General features: G+C 41.4%; 1 protein-coding gene across 2 annotated transcripts; it reads right to left on the bottom strand.

Moving 5' to 3' along the window:
• Positions 1-5,117: 5,117 nt before the first annotated feature.
• LOC129643439 (soma ferritin-like) lies at positions 5,118-9,676 on the bottom strand. 2 transcript variants are annotated; one of them, XM_055567890.1, is made up of 4 exons: positions 9,500-9,676; positions 8,384-8,527; positions 6,505-6,630; positions 5,118-5,433 (listed from the first exon to the last, which is right to left on the bottom strand). In XM_055567890.1, exons 1-4 carry the CDS (start codon positions 9,599-9,601, stop codon positions 5,215-5,217), a joined length of 591 nt encoding a protein of 196 aa, XP_055423865.1. In that variant the 5' UTR covers positions 9,602-9,676; the 3' UTR covers positions 5,118-5,214. The 2 variants fall into 2 exon arrangements, with proteins under 2 accessions (XP_055423865.1, XP_055423867.1); XM_055567892.1 differs by having other exon boundaries at positions 9,524-9,668.
• Positions 9,677-13,441: the final 3,765 nt, after the last annotated feature.

Here is a 13,441-nt window from a genome sequence, read left to right as displayed (position 1 = left end):
ATAGGATTTGCAAAAGTGGCAGGTGTCAGAAATCAATAGTAAATATTCACTCCCAAAAGGATGAGGTCCCATTATCAGTGAGAACTTCTATGATCAAAGAGGGTTAGTGCAACAAGAGGGCTGGAGTTAGAAGTAGAATACGTTTGGATGAGGAGTCACACAGAGGTGGCAGATTCAAGAAAATAGAACTAATGGAATTTTTCATAAGACTATAATAACTTTAAATTTTGTATGGAAACATAAAAGACCCCAAATAGTCAAAACAGTCTATAGAAAGAAGAACAGAGCTGGAAGAATCATACTCCCTGCCTTCAGACTATACCACAAAGCCACAGTAATCAAAATAGTGTGGAACTGGCACAAAAACAGATATATAAATCAATGGAACAGGAAAGAAAGCCCAGAAATAAACCCATGTACTGATGATTAATTAATCTATGACAAAGGGGGCAAGAATATACAATGGAGAAAAGATAATCTCTTCAATAAGTGGTGCTGGAAAAACTAGACAGACACATATAAAAGAGTGAAATGAAAGTATTCTCTAACACCATATGCAAAAATTAACTCAAAATGGATTAAAGACCTAACTGTAAGAGCAGATACTATAAAACTCCTTGAGGAATATATAGGCAGAACACTCTTTGACAGAAATTGTAGCAATATTTTTTTGGATCCCTTTCCCAAAGCAAAGGAAACAAAAGAACAAATAAACAAGTGGGACCTAATTAAACTTAAAAGCTTTTGCACAGCAAAGGGAACCATCAACAAAACAAAAAGAGAGTCTACTGAATGGGAGAAAATATTTGCAAATGATATGACTAATAAGGGGTTAATATTCAACATATATAAATAACTCATACAACTCAACATCAAAAAAACAATCCATTTAAAAGATGGACAGAAGAACTGAATACGTATTTTTCAAAGAGGAAATGCAGATGGTCAAAAGGCACATGAAAAGATGCTCAACATTACTAATCTTCAAAGAAATGCAAATCAAAACCACAATGTGATTATCGCCTCATAGTGGTCAGAATGGTTATCATCAAAAAGAACACAAATAGGAGACTTCCTTGGCAGTCTGTTGGTTAAGATTCCGTACTTCCAATTCAGGGGCCTCAGGCTTCATCTTTGGTGGGGGAACTAAGATCCTACATGCCATGAAGTGGAACATAAATAAATATAAAAAGAACAATCCAAAGTCACATTTTAAAAAAAGAGCAGAAATAAATGTTGGTGAGGATGTGGAGAAAAGGGAACCCTCCTAAAGTGTTGGTGGGAATGTAAATTGGTGCATCCACTGTGGAAAGCAGTATGGAGGCTTCCCAAAAAACTAAAAATAGACATACCACATGGCCCAGCAATTTCATTGCTAGGTAAATTTTGAAAAGAACAAAAACACTAATTCAGAAAGATACATGTACCCCAACATTCGTAGCAGCATTAGTTACAATTGCCAAAGTATGGAAGCAACCTATGAATCCATCAACAGATTAATGGATAAAGAAGATGTAATATGTATATACAATAGAATATTGCTTAGCCACAAAAGAGAATGACATTTTTGTTACAACTGGAGAAGGCTCTATCTAGTAGTTAGAGGCCAGGGATGCTCCTTAACACCTTACAATGGGAAGGATTACTCCCTATAACAATGAGTTATTAGCCTCAAAATATTAATAGTACTGAGGTTGAGGGCTTCTTTGGTGGCTCAGTGGTAAGGAATCTGCCTGCCAATGCAGGAGACATGGGTTCAATCCCTTTTCCAGGAGGATCCCACATGCCATGGAGCAACTAAGCCCTTGTACCACAACTATTGATCTTGTTCTAGAGCCTGGCACTCGAAACTACAAAGCCCGTGTGCCTTAGAGCCTGTGTTCCACAAGAGAAAGCACCACAGTGAGAAGCTTGTGCACCACAACCAGAGAGTAGCCCCCCCACTCGCCACAACTAGAGAAAAGCCTGCTCAGCAATGAGGACCCAGCACTCCCAAAAATAAATAAAATTATAAAAAAAATTAATCACAGGGATGTAATATATAGAATGGGGAATATAAAAAAAAAATAGTACTGAGGTTCAGAAATTGCTGTTTGAGAATGTTCAGAACACAATAATTAGTGCTGAGGATAATGTGGTCTTATTCTCAATTTAATGTGAATTTCTATCATTCACTAATAAGTATAAAATTAATATAAATTAGTAATTGTAAAAGTGAGAACTTTATTCAAGAGTGCTTTGTACACTAGTATTTCTCCAGTGGTGACAAGCTTGCCATGGCAATGATTTTCAAGATGTGTGACTTGTAGAAAAGGTAGGAAAAATCCATGATGTCGTTGACTGTTCCCTCAGGGCATACCCTTTCCCATTAGAATTGCTCAAGCATAGCACACTTATATTAATATCAGTAGGTTATTTTAAATCTGCCCGTAGAAGCCCATGCCCTTACATTTTGCTATTGAAACAGTGATATTGTTCACAATAAAGGTCTTTGGCTTAAAAGCTTCTGATAAATTTAGTGTATACCTGAATTGGTCTATTCTATCCTGCTGCTGCTACTGCTGCTGCTGCTAAGGCGCTTCGGTCGTGTCCGACTCTGTGCAACCCCATAGACGGCAGCCCACCAGGCTCCCCCGTCCCTGGGATTCTCCAGGCAAGAACACTGGAGTGGGTTGCCATTTCCTTCTCCAATGCATGAAAGTGAAAAGTGAAAGTGAAGTCGCTCAGTAGTGTCTGACTCTTCGCGACCCCATGGACTGCAGCCCACCAGGCTCCTCCATCCATGGGATTTTCCAGGCAAGAGTACTGGAGTGGGGTGCCATCGCCTTCTCTGCTATTCTATCCTAGGTCTGTTAATTTCCCCCTCCAGCGTTTGGAAGATTTTTCTTATTTCTGCTTTTAATATTGGTGAAAAAGCTGTTATTAATACATCAGTTTTCCTTAAATGGTGACTTAATGGCAAACTTTTTCATCCTTGATGCTTTAAAATTTCACTATGATAGATCTCTTGATTTCTTTCCTCTTGGAACTCTAATTAGATCTTTTGTTGCAACTCCATGTTTTAACTTTTGAAGACCATTTCTTTTGCCAGAGAACTTCTTAGCTTACTTCCAGATCACTTGTTTGATTAGCTATGCTTATTTGAATATTCAGCCCATTTGTTAACTTCAGTTTTTCCAAGATATATAGTTGGTTCTTTCTCATGATCACTTATCCTTGTTTAAAACAAGATTATTTTAAGATTAAATGTATTAAGATTCTGGCTTAATTTCAGTGATTTGTTTTCTTGCTGTCAGTGCTTCTGTTATGTACTGGCTTTCCACATGTTTAAGCAGTGGCACTATTTATTGTACAAATAACAGAATACATAATCTGAGCAGACACTGTGTTTAGATACTTTATATAATCCTTAATCCTTTTATTTGGACTAACCAACTAAGCACAACACAGCACAATCCTTTTATTAACTTTATGAACTAAGTAATAGTAATCCCACTTTACAGATGATTAAACTGCATCAATGCCTAAGGCAAATACAAACTTATTCAAAGCCATTGAGTTAGTTTTCAAGCCAGGACACAATCCTATAGTGCAGTGGTCTCCAATATTCTGGCACCAGTGACCGGTTTTAAGTAAGATATTTCTACCGACCAGGGGTTGGGGATGGTTTCAGGAGGACTCAAGTACATTTATTGCACACTTTATTTCTATTATTATTACACTAACTCCACCTCAGATCATCAGACATTAGATCCCAGAGTTTTCAATTCAGTTCAGTTCAGTCACTCAGTCGTGTCCGACTCTTTGCAACCCCATGAATCGAAGCACGCCAGGCCTCCCTGTCCATCACCAACTCCCGAAGTTCACTGAGACTCACGTCCATCGAGTCAGTGATGCCATCCAGCCATCTCATCCTCTGTCGTCCCCTTCTCCTCCTGCCCCCAATCCCTCCCAGCATCAGAGTCTTTTCCAATGAGTCAACTCTTCACATGAGGTGGCCAAAGTACTGGAGTTTCAGCTTCAGCATTATTCCCTCCAAAGAAATCCCAGTGCTGATCTCCTTCAGAATGGACTGGTTGGATCTCCTTGCAGTCCAAGGGACTCTCAAGAGTCTTCTCCAACACCACAGTTCAAAAGCATCAATTCTGCGGTGCTCAGCCTTCTTCACAGTCCAACTCTCACATCCATACATGACCACAGAAAAAACCATAGCCTTGACTAGACGGACCTTTGTTGGCAGTAATGTCTCTGCTTTTGAATATGCTATCTAGGTTGGTCATAACTTTCCTTCCAAGGAGTAAGCGTCTTTTAATTTCATGTCTGCAGTCACCATCTGCAGTGATTTTGGAGCCCCCAAAAAATAAAGTCTGACACTGTTTCCACTGTTTAGGCACCCATTATAGACCCCTCTTTTACCTAGGTGCTACTAGCCACCTGAGGCCCTTGGGTGTGATCCAAGATTGCATGCTCATTCTTTGCTCCTAAAAGCAATTTCCCCAGTAGCTGCTGGCTAGCCCACAGCAGAGAGGGTAGGGCCATCCTAACACTTGTCTGTCGTGTCTTAGTTACCTGTGTACCCATTCTCTATGCCTGCGTCCAGCACTGGGAGGGCACCTGGGTTGCAGCTGCCTATTCACTGTATACCTTTCAAGTGAAGTCATCTTTTCTAGACCAAGAGCTCTTGTTTAAGTTTAACTTTGCATTTATTAGAAAACCCTACTATTTTGTAAACTTAATATATTAAGTGGAGAAAGAAATGGCAAACCACTCCAGTATTCTTGCCTAGAGAATCCTGTGGACAGAGGAGACTGGTGGGCTGCTGTCCATAGGGTCACACAGAGTCAGACACAACTGAAGCGACTTAGCAGCAGCAATAGCAGCAATATATTAAGTTGTGGGGAGGAGAATTAGCAAGACATTAGGTTATGCTACTTAATTTCATCTGTACCCACTTGGACTAACTGAATTTACTAGAACCTGACTCTACATCTGGGTGTTGAGGGAATTTTTTTTTTTTTTTTAAGTCTAATGCATCCATGGTACCTCAGGGAGCTTTCAAACTCCCATTTATGAACCTAACCTTTCCTGTGCTCCAATAGCAATCTCTCTACACATAATCATAATGCAAAACACATTTATTTGCATGTACAACAGGAGGATTAGGATCTGAGATGAAAAGAGAAGCATACTTCTGTCAAATGGAGATCAGGATTCTTAAGGAGCTGACTTTGGGACCTTCTGGGCAGGAGGACTTGGAGAGTTGCCTGCAGATTCTGTCTCTTGACCTGCTGCTGCAGATGTTCCGGCGGCATTTTCAGGCTGTCCTTCACTCTGGGTTGACATTTCCAACTCCTTCTGATAGTTAAGCTGGTATTCCAGATAGCTTATGTTCCTGGTCTGTTCATCCAGGAACTTTTTCATGAAGCGTAAGAGCTACAGAAATAAAAACAAGAAAAAACTCATTAAGGACCTTGTCTGCAGCAGGAGGCAATCTAATCTGCTACCCAAATTATAGCTCATGGATCAGCAGTTCTAGGAGCTTGTCAGAAATGCTGAATCTTGAATCTCTTCCACTCCTACTAAATCAAAATCTATGTTTTAAGAAGGGACTAGATGATTTACATGCATAATGAAGTTCAAAGGCATTGATCTCTGACATTCAAGACCTCCAGATGAACACAAACATCCACTTTTTTAAAAAGTTATTAGAGTATAGTTGGTTTACAATGTTATCTTTTCTTAAAATTGTTTATTTTAATTGGAAGATAATTACTTTGCAATATTGCGATGGTTCTTGCCATACATCAACATGACTTGGTCATAGGTATGTGTCTCCCCCCCTCATCCTGAACCCCCCTCCCACCAAACATCCACTTTCAACGAGTATGAGTATTAAAGCATCTCATCAAAAGCACAAATTTAATAAGCTATACTGTAATGGATTTTCACCCTATTTGAATCATAGGTAAGTGTCAAGTAGGTTCCCAGACCTCATTCCCAAGCACTGAAATTTTAGGGTCCTGGTGTAAGGCTCAGGTATTTGATAGTTTTCAGGGTTCTACAGTGAGTCCAATAGCAGCAAGGTTGATAGCTTTTCTACTCGATTATTTTCTTCAATTTCCAGAGAAACTAAGAAGTTTGGTGAGAAATGTTATCACTGCAATTGAGTGTTCACCATTAACCAAAGAACACTTCAGAGACGTCTATAGAATAGGTCACCATTGACATTCACTTTTGTGGGGGTAGTCTAGGATAGCGGTTCTCAAGATGGGTTTATTTAAATATCAAGAGTGCAGATTATTCCTGAAAAGTCTTCTCCATCTTGTACTGAGTTGCATTCCTCCTTACCAGGGCCACTGCTCCTCCCACCTCCCAACTATTCTAATAAATAAGTTCATATACTTCCTTCAGAGGAAATAAACACATTAGATGATCCATTGCCTTGGGTTCATTTCCTAAAAGCAAGCCATCATCTAGAAGTGAAATGACCCGTTTACTACTTACATTGGTTTCTCTATTCCTAGAAGCTGAGGCCTTCAGGTCTTGCAGGAGCTTGTTTAACTCATTCTCCAACTGCAGAGCAGACAGTAGAGCTTGTTTACCAGTTCCCCAGTTATCTATATCAGGCCTCTGTTGGAGAGAAACAGGGAGTCACTCTGCTAGCTAAGGCACAGCTTAGTCACACCCTGCTTCCTGGGTAGATTTATAGGCTTGCAAAGGCCAGTAGTTTCCATGCTTTGTGGCCTGATGGAATCAGTGGAGCCCCTTAAATATTGGTGTCTGGCTTTCAGCTGCAGACATTCTGACTTAATTGGTACTGAGGAGCAGGGCTTTTGAAAGTTCTCCAGGTGACTTTAATGTTCTGCAAAGCACGGCTACCACTAGCACAGTTATGTGCATCTTCATTAGCTTTGGAATTTCTTTAGCTTTGGAGAGTAGTTCAGTTCAATTATCACCAGACATTTAGTTGTCTTTAGAGACCTGGAGTTAAAAGAACCCCTCAGATAAGGAGGCATATTTCCACATGTAATAGCATCAACTAAGGTTTAGATCGTTTCTTTAGAGTATATCAAAAACATTAGGAGTAAATCAATTTTAGATTGTCGCTTTTTTCTGTTTCTTGGTTTTAGAACATAAATATGTATGTTTGTGTTAGTTGCTCAGTTGTGTCCGACTCTTTGAGACCCCATGGACTGTAGCCCACCAAGCTCCTGTATCCATTGGATTCTCCAGGCAAGAATACTGGAATGGGTTGCCAGTCCCTCCAGAGGATCTTCCCTACCCAGGGATCAAACCCAGGTCTCCTACATTGCAGGCAGATTCTTTACCATCTGAGCCACGGGGGAAGCCCTTTTAGAACATAAATACCTATTCTCTATCATTTGGGTGTGTCCCTATTCATAATGTTTAAGTTGGTAATAGTAATTATTCCTAAGAAAGAGGAAATAAGAGACAAGTATGTAGCAATAGGGCTTCCCTGGTGGCTCAGCGTTAAAGAATCTGCCTGCAATGCAGGACACCCAGGTTCAACCCCTGGATTGGGAAGATCCCCTGGAGGAGAGCATGGCAACCCACTCTTTTACTCTTGCCTAGAGAATCCCAGAAGGCAATGGCACCCCACTCCAGTATTCTTGCCTGGAGAATCCCAGGGATGGGGGAGCCTGGTGGGCTGCCATCTATGGGGTTGCACAGAGTCGGACACAACTGAAGCGACTTAGCAGCAGCAGCAGAGAATCCCATGGACAGAGGAGCCTGGCAGGCTGCAGTCCATAGGGTCGCACAGAGTCAACACAACTGAGGCAACTAAGCGGCAGCAGCAGCATGTGGCAAATAGAATGTACAACTCTACAAATGTAGAGTCTGTTCCAGTGGAAAAAAAGTTTGTTTTATTAAATACATTGAAGAGGCAGCTGTATTAAATACCTGAGGGTGTATCTGAATTAAAGAGCTAACATAAGATACAAACCACTCTAGAAGAGAACAGTAGATCTTCTCAAACTATACAGAGGATTAGAATCATCTGGAGAGCTTATTAAGCTCTTTAGCTCCTTGGGCCCCACTCTTAGAGAGGGGGGCTCAGTTTCTTCGAGTGGGGCCCATGAATTTGCATTTCTAATAAGATCCCAGGTGATGCTGGTGCTGCTGGTCCAGAGGTCACACTTTGTATCACTTTCAGAAAAGAAAAGCTAAGATTTAGTGACTGAAATTTACTCAAAATGATATGAAGAGGTTACAAACAAGATACATGCTTACCCTCAGTCAGCTTCTATAATCCCATGTAGGAACATGAGTAATGGAACAAGTCAGATAACAACTAATAACTTAGTTATCCAGACCCAGCAAAGGCCCTATAGAGATCATCATAACAAAGCGACATCGTCACCTTAATCACCGGAAGGCAGATTTTACACTTATATTTTCTTAGATATTTTATGAACTGCTTTGCATGCTCCCTCTTCACATCAGCTTGGTCTTGGAAGAATGTATGAAAAGTAGGCGCTTCTGGATCTTCAATGTAATAACAGGCCTGGAGCAGGGATAAGAATGGGGAGAGACTGCAGGTGAGAGGAGTCAATGTTTAGGACCGGAATCTCACACAAACTCACTTTGTTTTCTCTGTGGCTGTCCAAAAGAGGCCTTCTTTGTTCAGTCCAGGGTTCTCAGTTTGCTCTTTGACTTCCAGAAGGCCCCAACTGCCTTCTCAAACCCAGGATACCTCAAAGAGAAGCGACCCCGGTTTTAACACGCTGGTGCCTAGCATTTGGCCATTAGGCCTCTAAGGGTCAGGCTTATGAACCCTATATGCTAGCACTATAACCAGTATTTATGTTGACAACTGGCAGAAGTCCAGCATAGAGTCAGTGACACTCAAAAGTCAATCTTGGGACTTCTCTGGTGGTCCTGTGTTTAAGAATCCGCCCACCAATGCAAAGGAAACTGGTTTGATCCCTAGTCCAGGAAGGTCCCACATACCGCGGGGCAACTAAGCCCACGTGCCCTAGAGCCTGAGCTGTGCAATAAGAGAAGCCACCGTAATGAGAAGCCCATGCACAACTAGAGTAGTTCCCACTCACCGTAACAAGAGAAAGCACACACAATAGCAACGAAGACCCAGTGCAGCCAATAAGTAAATAAACTTAAGAAAATGTTTAAGACCATTGAACTCTACAAAAGTCAAACTATTTCATTAACCCTACCATATCAACACTAGCTCTAAACTAGCAGATAGATGAAAAATTATTTATAGCAGTGTCTGATGCCCACACAAGTTTTGGGAATACTCTGGAAAAGAATTATTCTCCCAACTATTCACCCACAGTTTGCAATCACAGCTCTAAATCACTGGGCCTCAGAGCAGCAAAATCCCAGCCACTAAACTGTTCCCTCTAGTATCAAACAAGAAACATGGCTGCAACAAAAATGAGTAAGGCTTTGTAAGATATATTATCCAGACCAGATCTGAAACCTCCCTAACAGTGATTCCAGGGCACATACTAACCATAGATAAATAAGCATCACTGACATGCAGCTCGTAAGATGCTACTTGATTAAGAGCATCCCTGCATTCTTCAGAAAGAAGGCCCTTTGCCTGGGATGCCATCTCAGCTTTAGGAAAACCCAGGCATAAAAAGTGCTACCTGCCAAGATAAGAGACTTCTTAAATACTAACAGGCTTAAATATATATATATATATATAGATATAGCCAGCCCACTTCTATTCAGCTGAAAACAAGATGAAATGCTATTCAGCTGAGATTAACAGCTACTAACCTAAGGAAATGGCAACACACTCCAGTGTTATTGCCTGGAGAATCCCAGGGATGGGGGAGCCTGGTGGGCTGCTGTCTTGGGGTCACACAGAGTCGGACATGACTGAAGTGACTTAGCAGCAGCAACCTACCAATGAGGACACTGTTTTGCATGAAAGAACCAATCTGATAGAGAAAAAGTTGGGAAAAAATGGAATCCTCCTAACTATCCCAGCCAGTGTTTTGTATTTGCCCCCATTTCTCTGATTATGATTTGAGAAGGCTGATTTAAACACTTCCTGAATGGGGAAGCATTAACAGAATAGACTCATTACCTTTAATTGTTTCCTTTTTTTCAAAAAGTAGTTATGGCATATCATGTTAGGTCCTACGGAGAATCTAAGAACAGTGACTAAAACACACTTTTTGCCTATAAGGGACATATTCCCTTCTCACAAGGCCTCAACATACACAATCTTAAAGCAGGATATGATGGGCGTTCTGACTTGTCAGAGCTTCCCAGGTGGCTCAAGTGGTAAAGAATCTGCTTGCCAACTCAGGCGATGCAAGAGACGCGGTTCGATCCCTAGGTTGGGAAGATCCCCTGGAGGAGAAAATGGCAACCCATTCCAGCATTCTTGCCTGGAAAATTCCATGGATAGAGGACCTGGTGAGCTACAGTCCACAGAGTTGCAAAGAGTCAGACATGACTGAACACACAGAAGCTTCTGAATTGTTAAAGCATATTTATAGGAGGGAATTACATGACTGAGTGACTGAACTGAACTGAACATTGATAAACTGACATTTGAAATTGGCCTTGGAGCGTGGGTAAGAATGTAGAGAAATGAACTGGAAGAGGGTGTTTCACCTGAAGAAAGGGCACAGACACACTGTAGGGTCAAGATATAAGGCTGGTTTCTCCAACCTACAGTAAGACTCTTCCACGTGGGAACCTTTTGGTTCTTTCTCCATTAGGAAATGATAGCTGCTGAATCAATATTTGTTACAAAAAAAAATTATTTTACATGTGTAGTGGTATAAGATCTCCCATAGTGTGGTGGATTCTTAGTTTGAGCCTAAGCCACGTCTGGTTGCACTGAAATAGAAGTGACAGTCATCAAAAGCCTCTCTCGGTGAGGCAGTGAGGAGCAAGGGGCTCCTGAGGGAGAGTGCATCCTAAGAGCAGGGGCCACGTAGCCTACGTTTGGCCCAGTCACAAAGACAAGGTCTTCAAAGAGAAGGAATCATTATAAAAGGGCCTATTATTTGCTACTTTTGTTTTCTGACCCAACACTGCTCTTGTCCCAAATGAATTCTTATCGTAGCCTCAGAGTGTGTCTTGAGTAGGTGTTCCTCAGACCGTCACTTGTATACGAATCACCTGGGACTCGTCTTAAAAGGAAGATTCTGATACCCAGGACCTGAAAGCCTGCATTTCTAACAATTCTGCCCAATGATGCTGGTCCATGGGCCACATTTTGGGTAGAAAGTGTCCCAGGACATGGGACACAAATGGTGTGTTGGGGAACCTCCAATAGGAGAGGAGAAGGGGACATTCTGTGCTTGCTTTTGTTTAAAAAAAATTATTTATATTATTTTAAAAGTTTCTTTTTAATTGACTGATGATTGCTTTATAATATTGGTTTGGTTTCTGTCATACATCAACATAAATACATCTGAGTTGAGGCACTGGGGATCTTCATTGTGCTGCTCAGGGCTTAGTCACCCTGCAGCATGTGGGATCTTACTTCCCTGACCTGGCACAGAACCCATGTTCCCTGCATTGGAAGGCAGATTATCAACCACCAGGGAAGGCAGTCTATGCTTCTGCACACACCACAGGACAGCTTTGGCATTTCCAGGACACCTGTGGCAGCATCCTAGGGAAGGCAGCATCACCAGGAAACTCAGCAACATCTAGCCCATGATGGTTAGAGCTGAGAAGAGGAAAGAAAAAAAGAGGTGACTAGACAGGTAACTGGTTTTACTTATAGCACAAGTGAAACATTATCTGAAGTCCCAGAAAAATTTGGGGGACCTTTTCATGACATTAGGTTCAGTTCAGTCGCACAGTCCAACTCTTTGCGACCTCATGGACTGCAGCACGCCAGGCCTCCCTGTCTGTCACCAATTCCTGGAGCTTACTCAAACTCATATCCATTGAGTCAGTGATGCCATGCAACCATCTCATCCTCTGTTGTCCCCTTCTCCTCCCTTCAATCTTTCCCAGCATCAGGGTCTTTTCAAATGAGTCAGTTCTTCAAATCAGGTGGCCAAGTATTGGAGTTTAAGCTTCAGCATCAGTCGTTCCAATGAATATTCAGGACTGATTTCCTTTAGGATGGACTGCTTGGATCTCCTTGCTGTCCAAGGGACTCTCAAGAGTCTTCTCCAACACCACAGTTCAAAAGCATCAATTCTTCTGCGCTCAGCTTTCTTTATAGTCCAACTCTCACATCCATACATGACTACTGGAAAAACCATAGCTTTGACTAGACAGAACATTTTTTGCAAAGTGATGTCTCTGCTTTTTTAATATGCTATCTAGGTTGGTCATAGCTTTTCTTCCAAGGAGCAAGTGTTTTTTAATTTCATGGCTGTAGTCACCATCTGCAAGTGATTTGGGAGTCCCCCAAAATAAAGTTTCTCACTATTCCCACTGTTTCTATTTGCCGTGAAGTGATGGGACCAGATGCCATGATCTTAGTTTTCTGAATGTTGAGTTTTAAGTCACCTTTTTCACCCTCCTGTTTCACTTCCATCAAGAGGCTCTTTAGTTCTTCACTTTCTGCCATAAGGGTGGTGTCATCTGCATATCTGAGGTTATTGATATTTCTCCCAGCAATCTTGATTCCAGCTTGTGCTTCTTCCAGCCTAGTGTTTCTCATGATGTACTCTGCATAGAAGTTAAATAAGCAAGGTGACAATATACAGCCTTGACATACTCCTTTCCCTATTTGGAACCAGTCTGTTGTTCCATGTCCAATTCTAACTGTTGCTTCCTGACCTGCATACAAATTTCTCAGGAGGCAGGTAAGGTAGTCTGGTATTCCCATCTCTTTCAGAATTTTCCACAATTTCTTGTGATCCACACAGTCAAGGGTTTGGCATAGTCGATAAAGCAGAACTAGATGTTTTTCTGGAACTCTCTTGCTTTTTTGATGATCCAACGGATGTTGGCAATTGACCTCTGATTCCTCTGCCTTTTCTAAATCCTGCTTGAACATCTGGAAGTTCATAGTTCATGTACTGTTGAAACCTGACTTGGAGAATTTTGAGCATTACTTTGTTAACATGTGAGATGAAAGCAATTGTGTGGTAGTTCGAGCTTTCTTTGGCATTGCCATTCTTTGAGACTGAAATGAAAACTGACCTTTTCCAGTGCTGTGGCCACTGCTGAGTTTTCCAAATTTGCTGGCATATTGAGTGCAGCACTTTCACAGCATCGTCTTTTAGGATTTGAAATAGCTCAACTGGAATTTCATAACCTCTACTAGCTTTGTTCACAGTGATGCTTCCTAAGGCCCACTTGACTTCACATTCCAGGGTGTCTGGCTCTAGGTGAGTGATCACTCCATCCTGGTTATCTGGGTCATAAAGATCTTTTTGATATAGTTCTTCTGTGTATTCTTGCCACCTCTTCTTAATATCTTCTGCTTCTGTTAGGTCCATACCATTTCTGTCCTTTA

The sequence above is a fragment of the Bubalus kerabau genome, chromosome 2 (assembly GCF_029407905.1).
Source record: "Bubalus kerabau isolate K-KA32 ecotype Philippines breed swamp buffalo chromosome 2, PCC_UOA_SB_1v2, whole genome shotgun sequence".
Taxonomy (NCBI): Eukaryota; Metazoa; Chordata; class Mammalia; order Artiodactyla; family Bovidae; genus Bubalus; species Bubalus kerabau.
Note: the sequence above shows the minus strand (reverse complement) of the source record. Positions and strands in the feature narration are given on the sequence as shown.

Bases quoted from the DNA above. Each gene is read 5' to 3' on its own strand.
- LOC129643439 (XM_055567890.1), bottom strand. From the start codon at position 9,601: ATGGCATCCCAGGCAAAGGGCCTTCTTTCTGAAGAATGCAGGGATGCT. The intron at 8,528-9,499 runs GTTAGTATGTGC...TCCCTGCTCCAG, and splicing joins GTGATGCTTATTTATCTATG to GCCTGTTATTACATTGAAGA. The intron at 5,434-6,504 runs GTAAGTAGTAAA...TTATTTCTGTAG, and splicing joins CTAGGAATAGAGAAACCAAT to CTCTTACGCTTCATGAAAAA.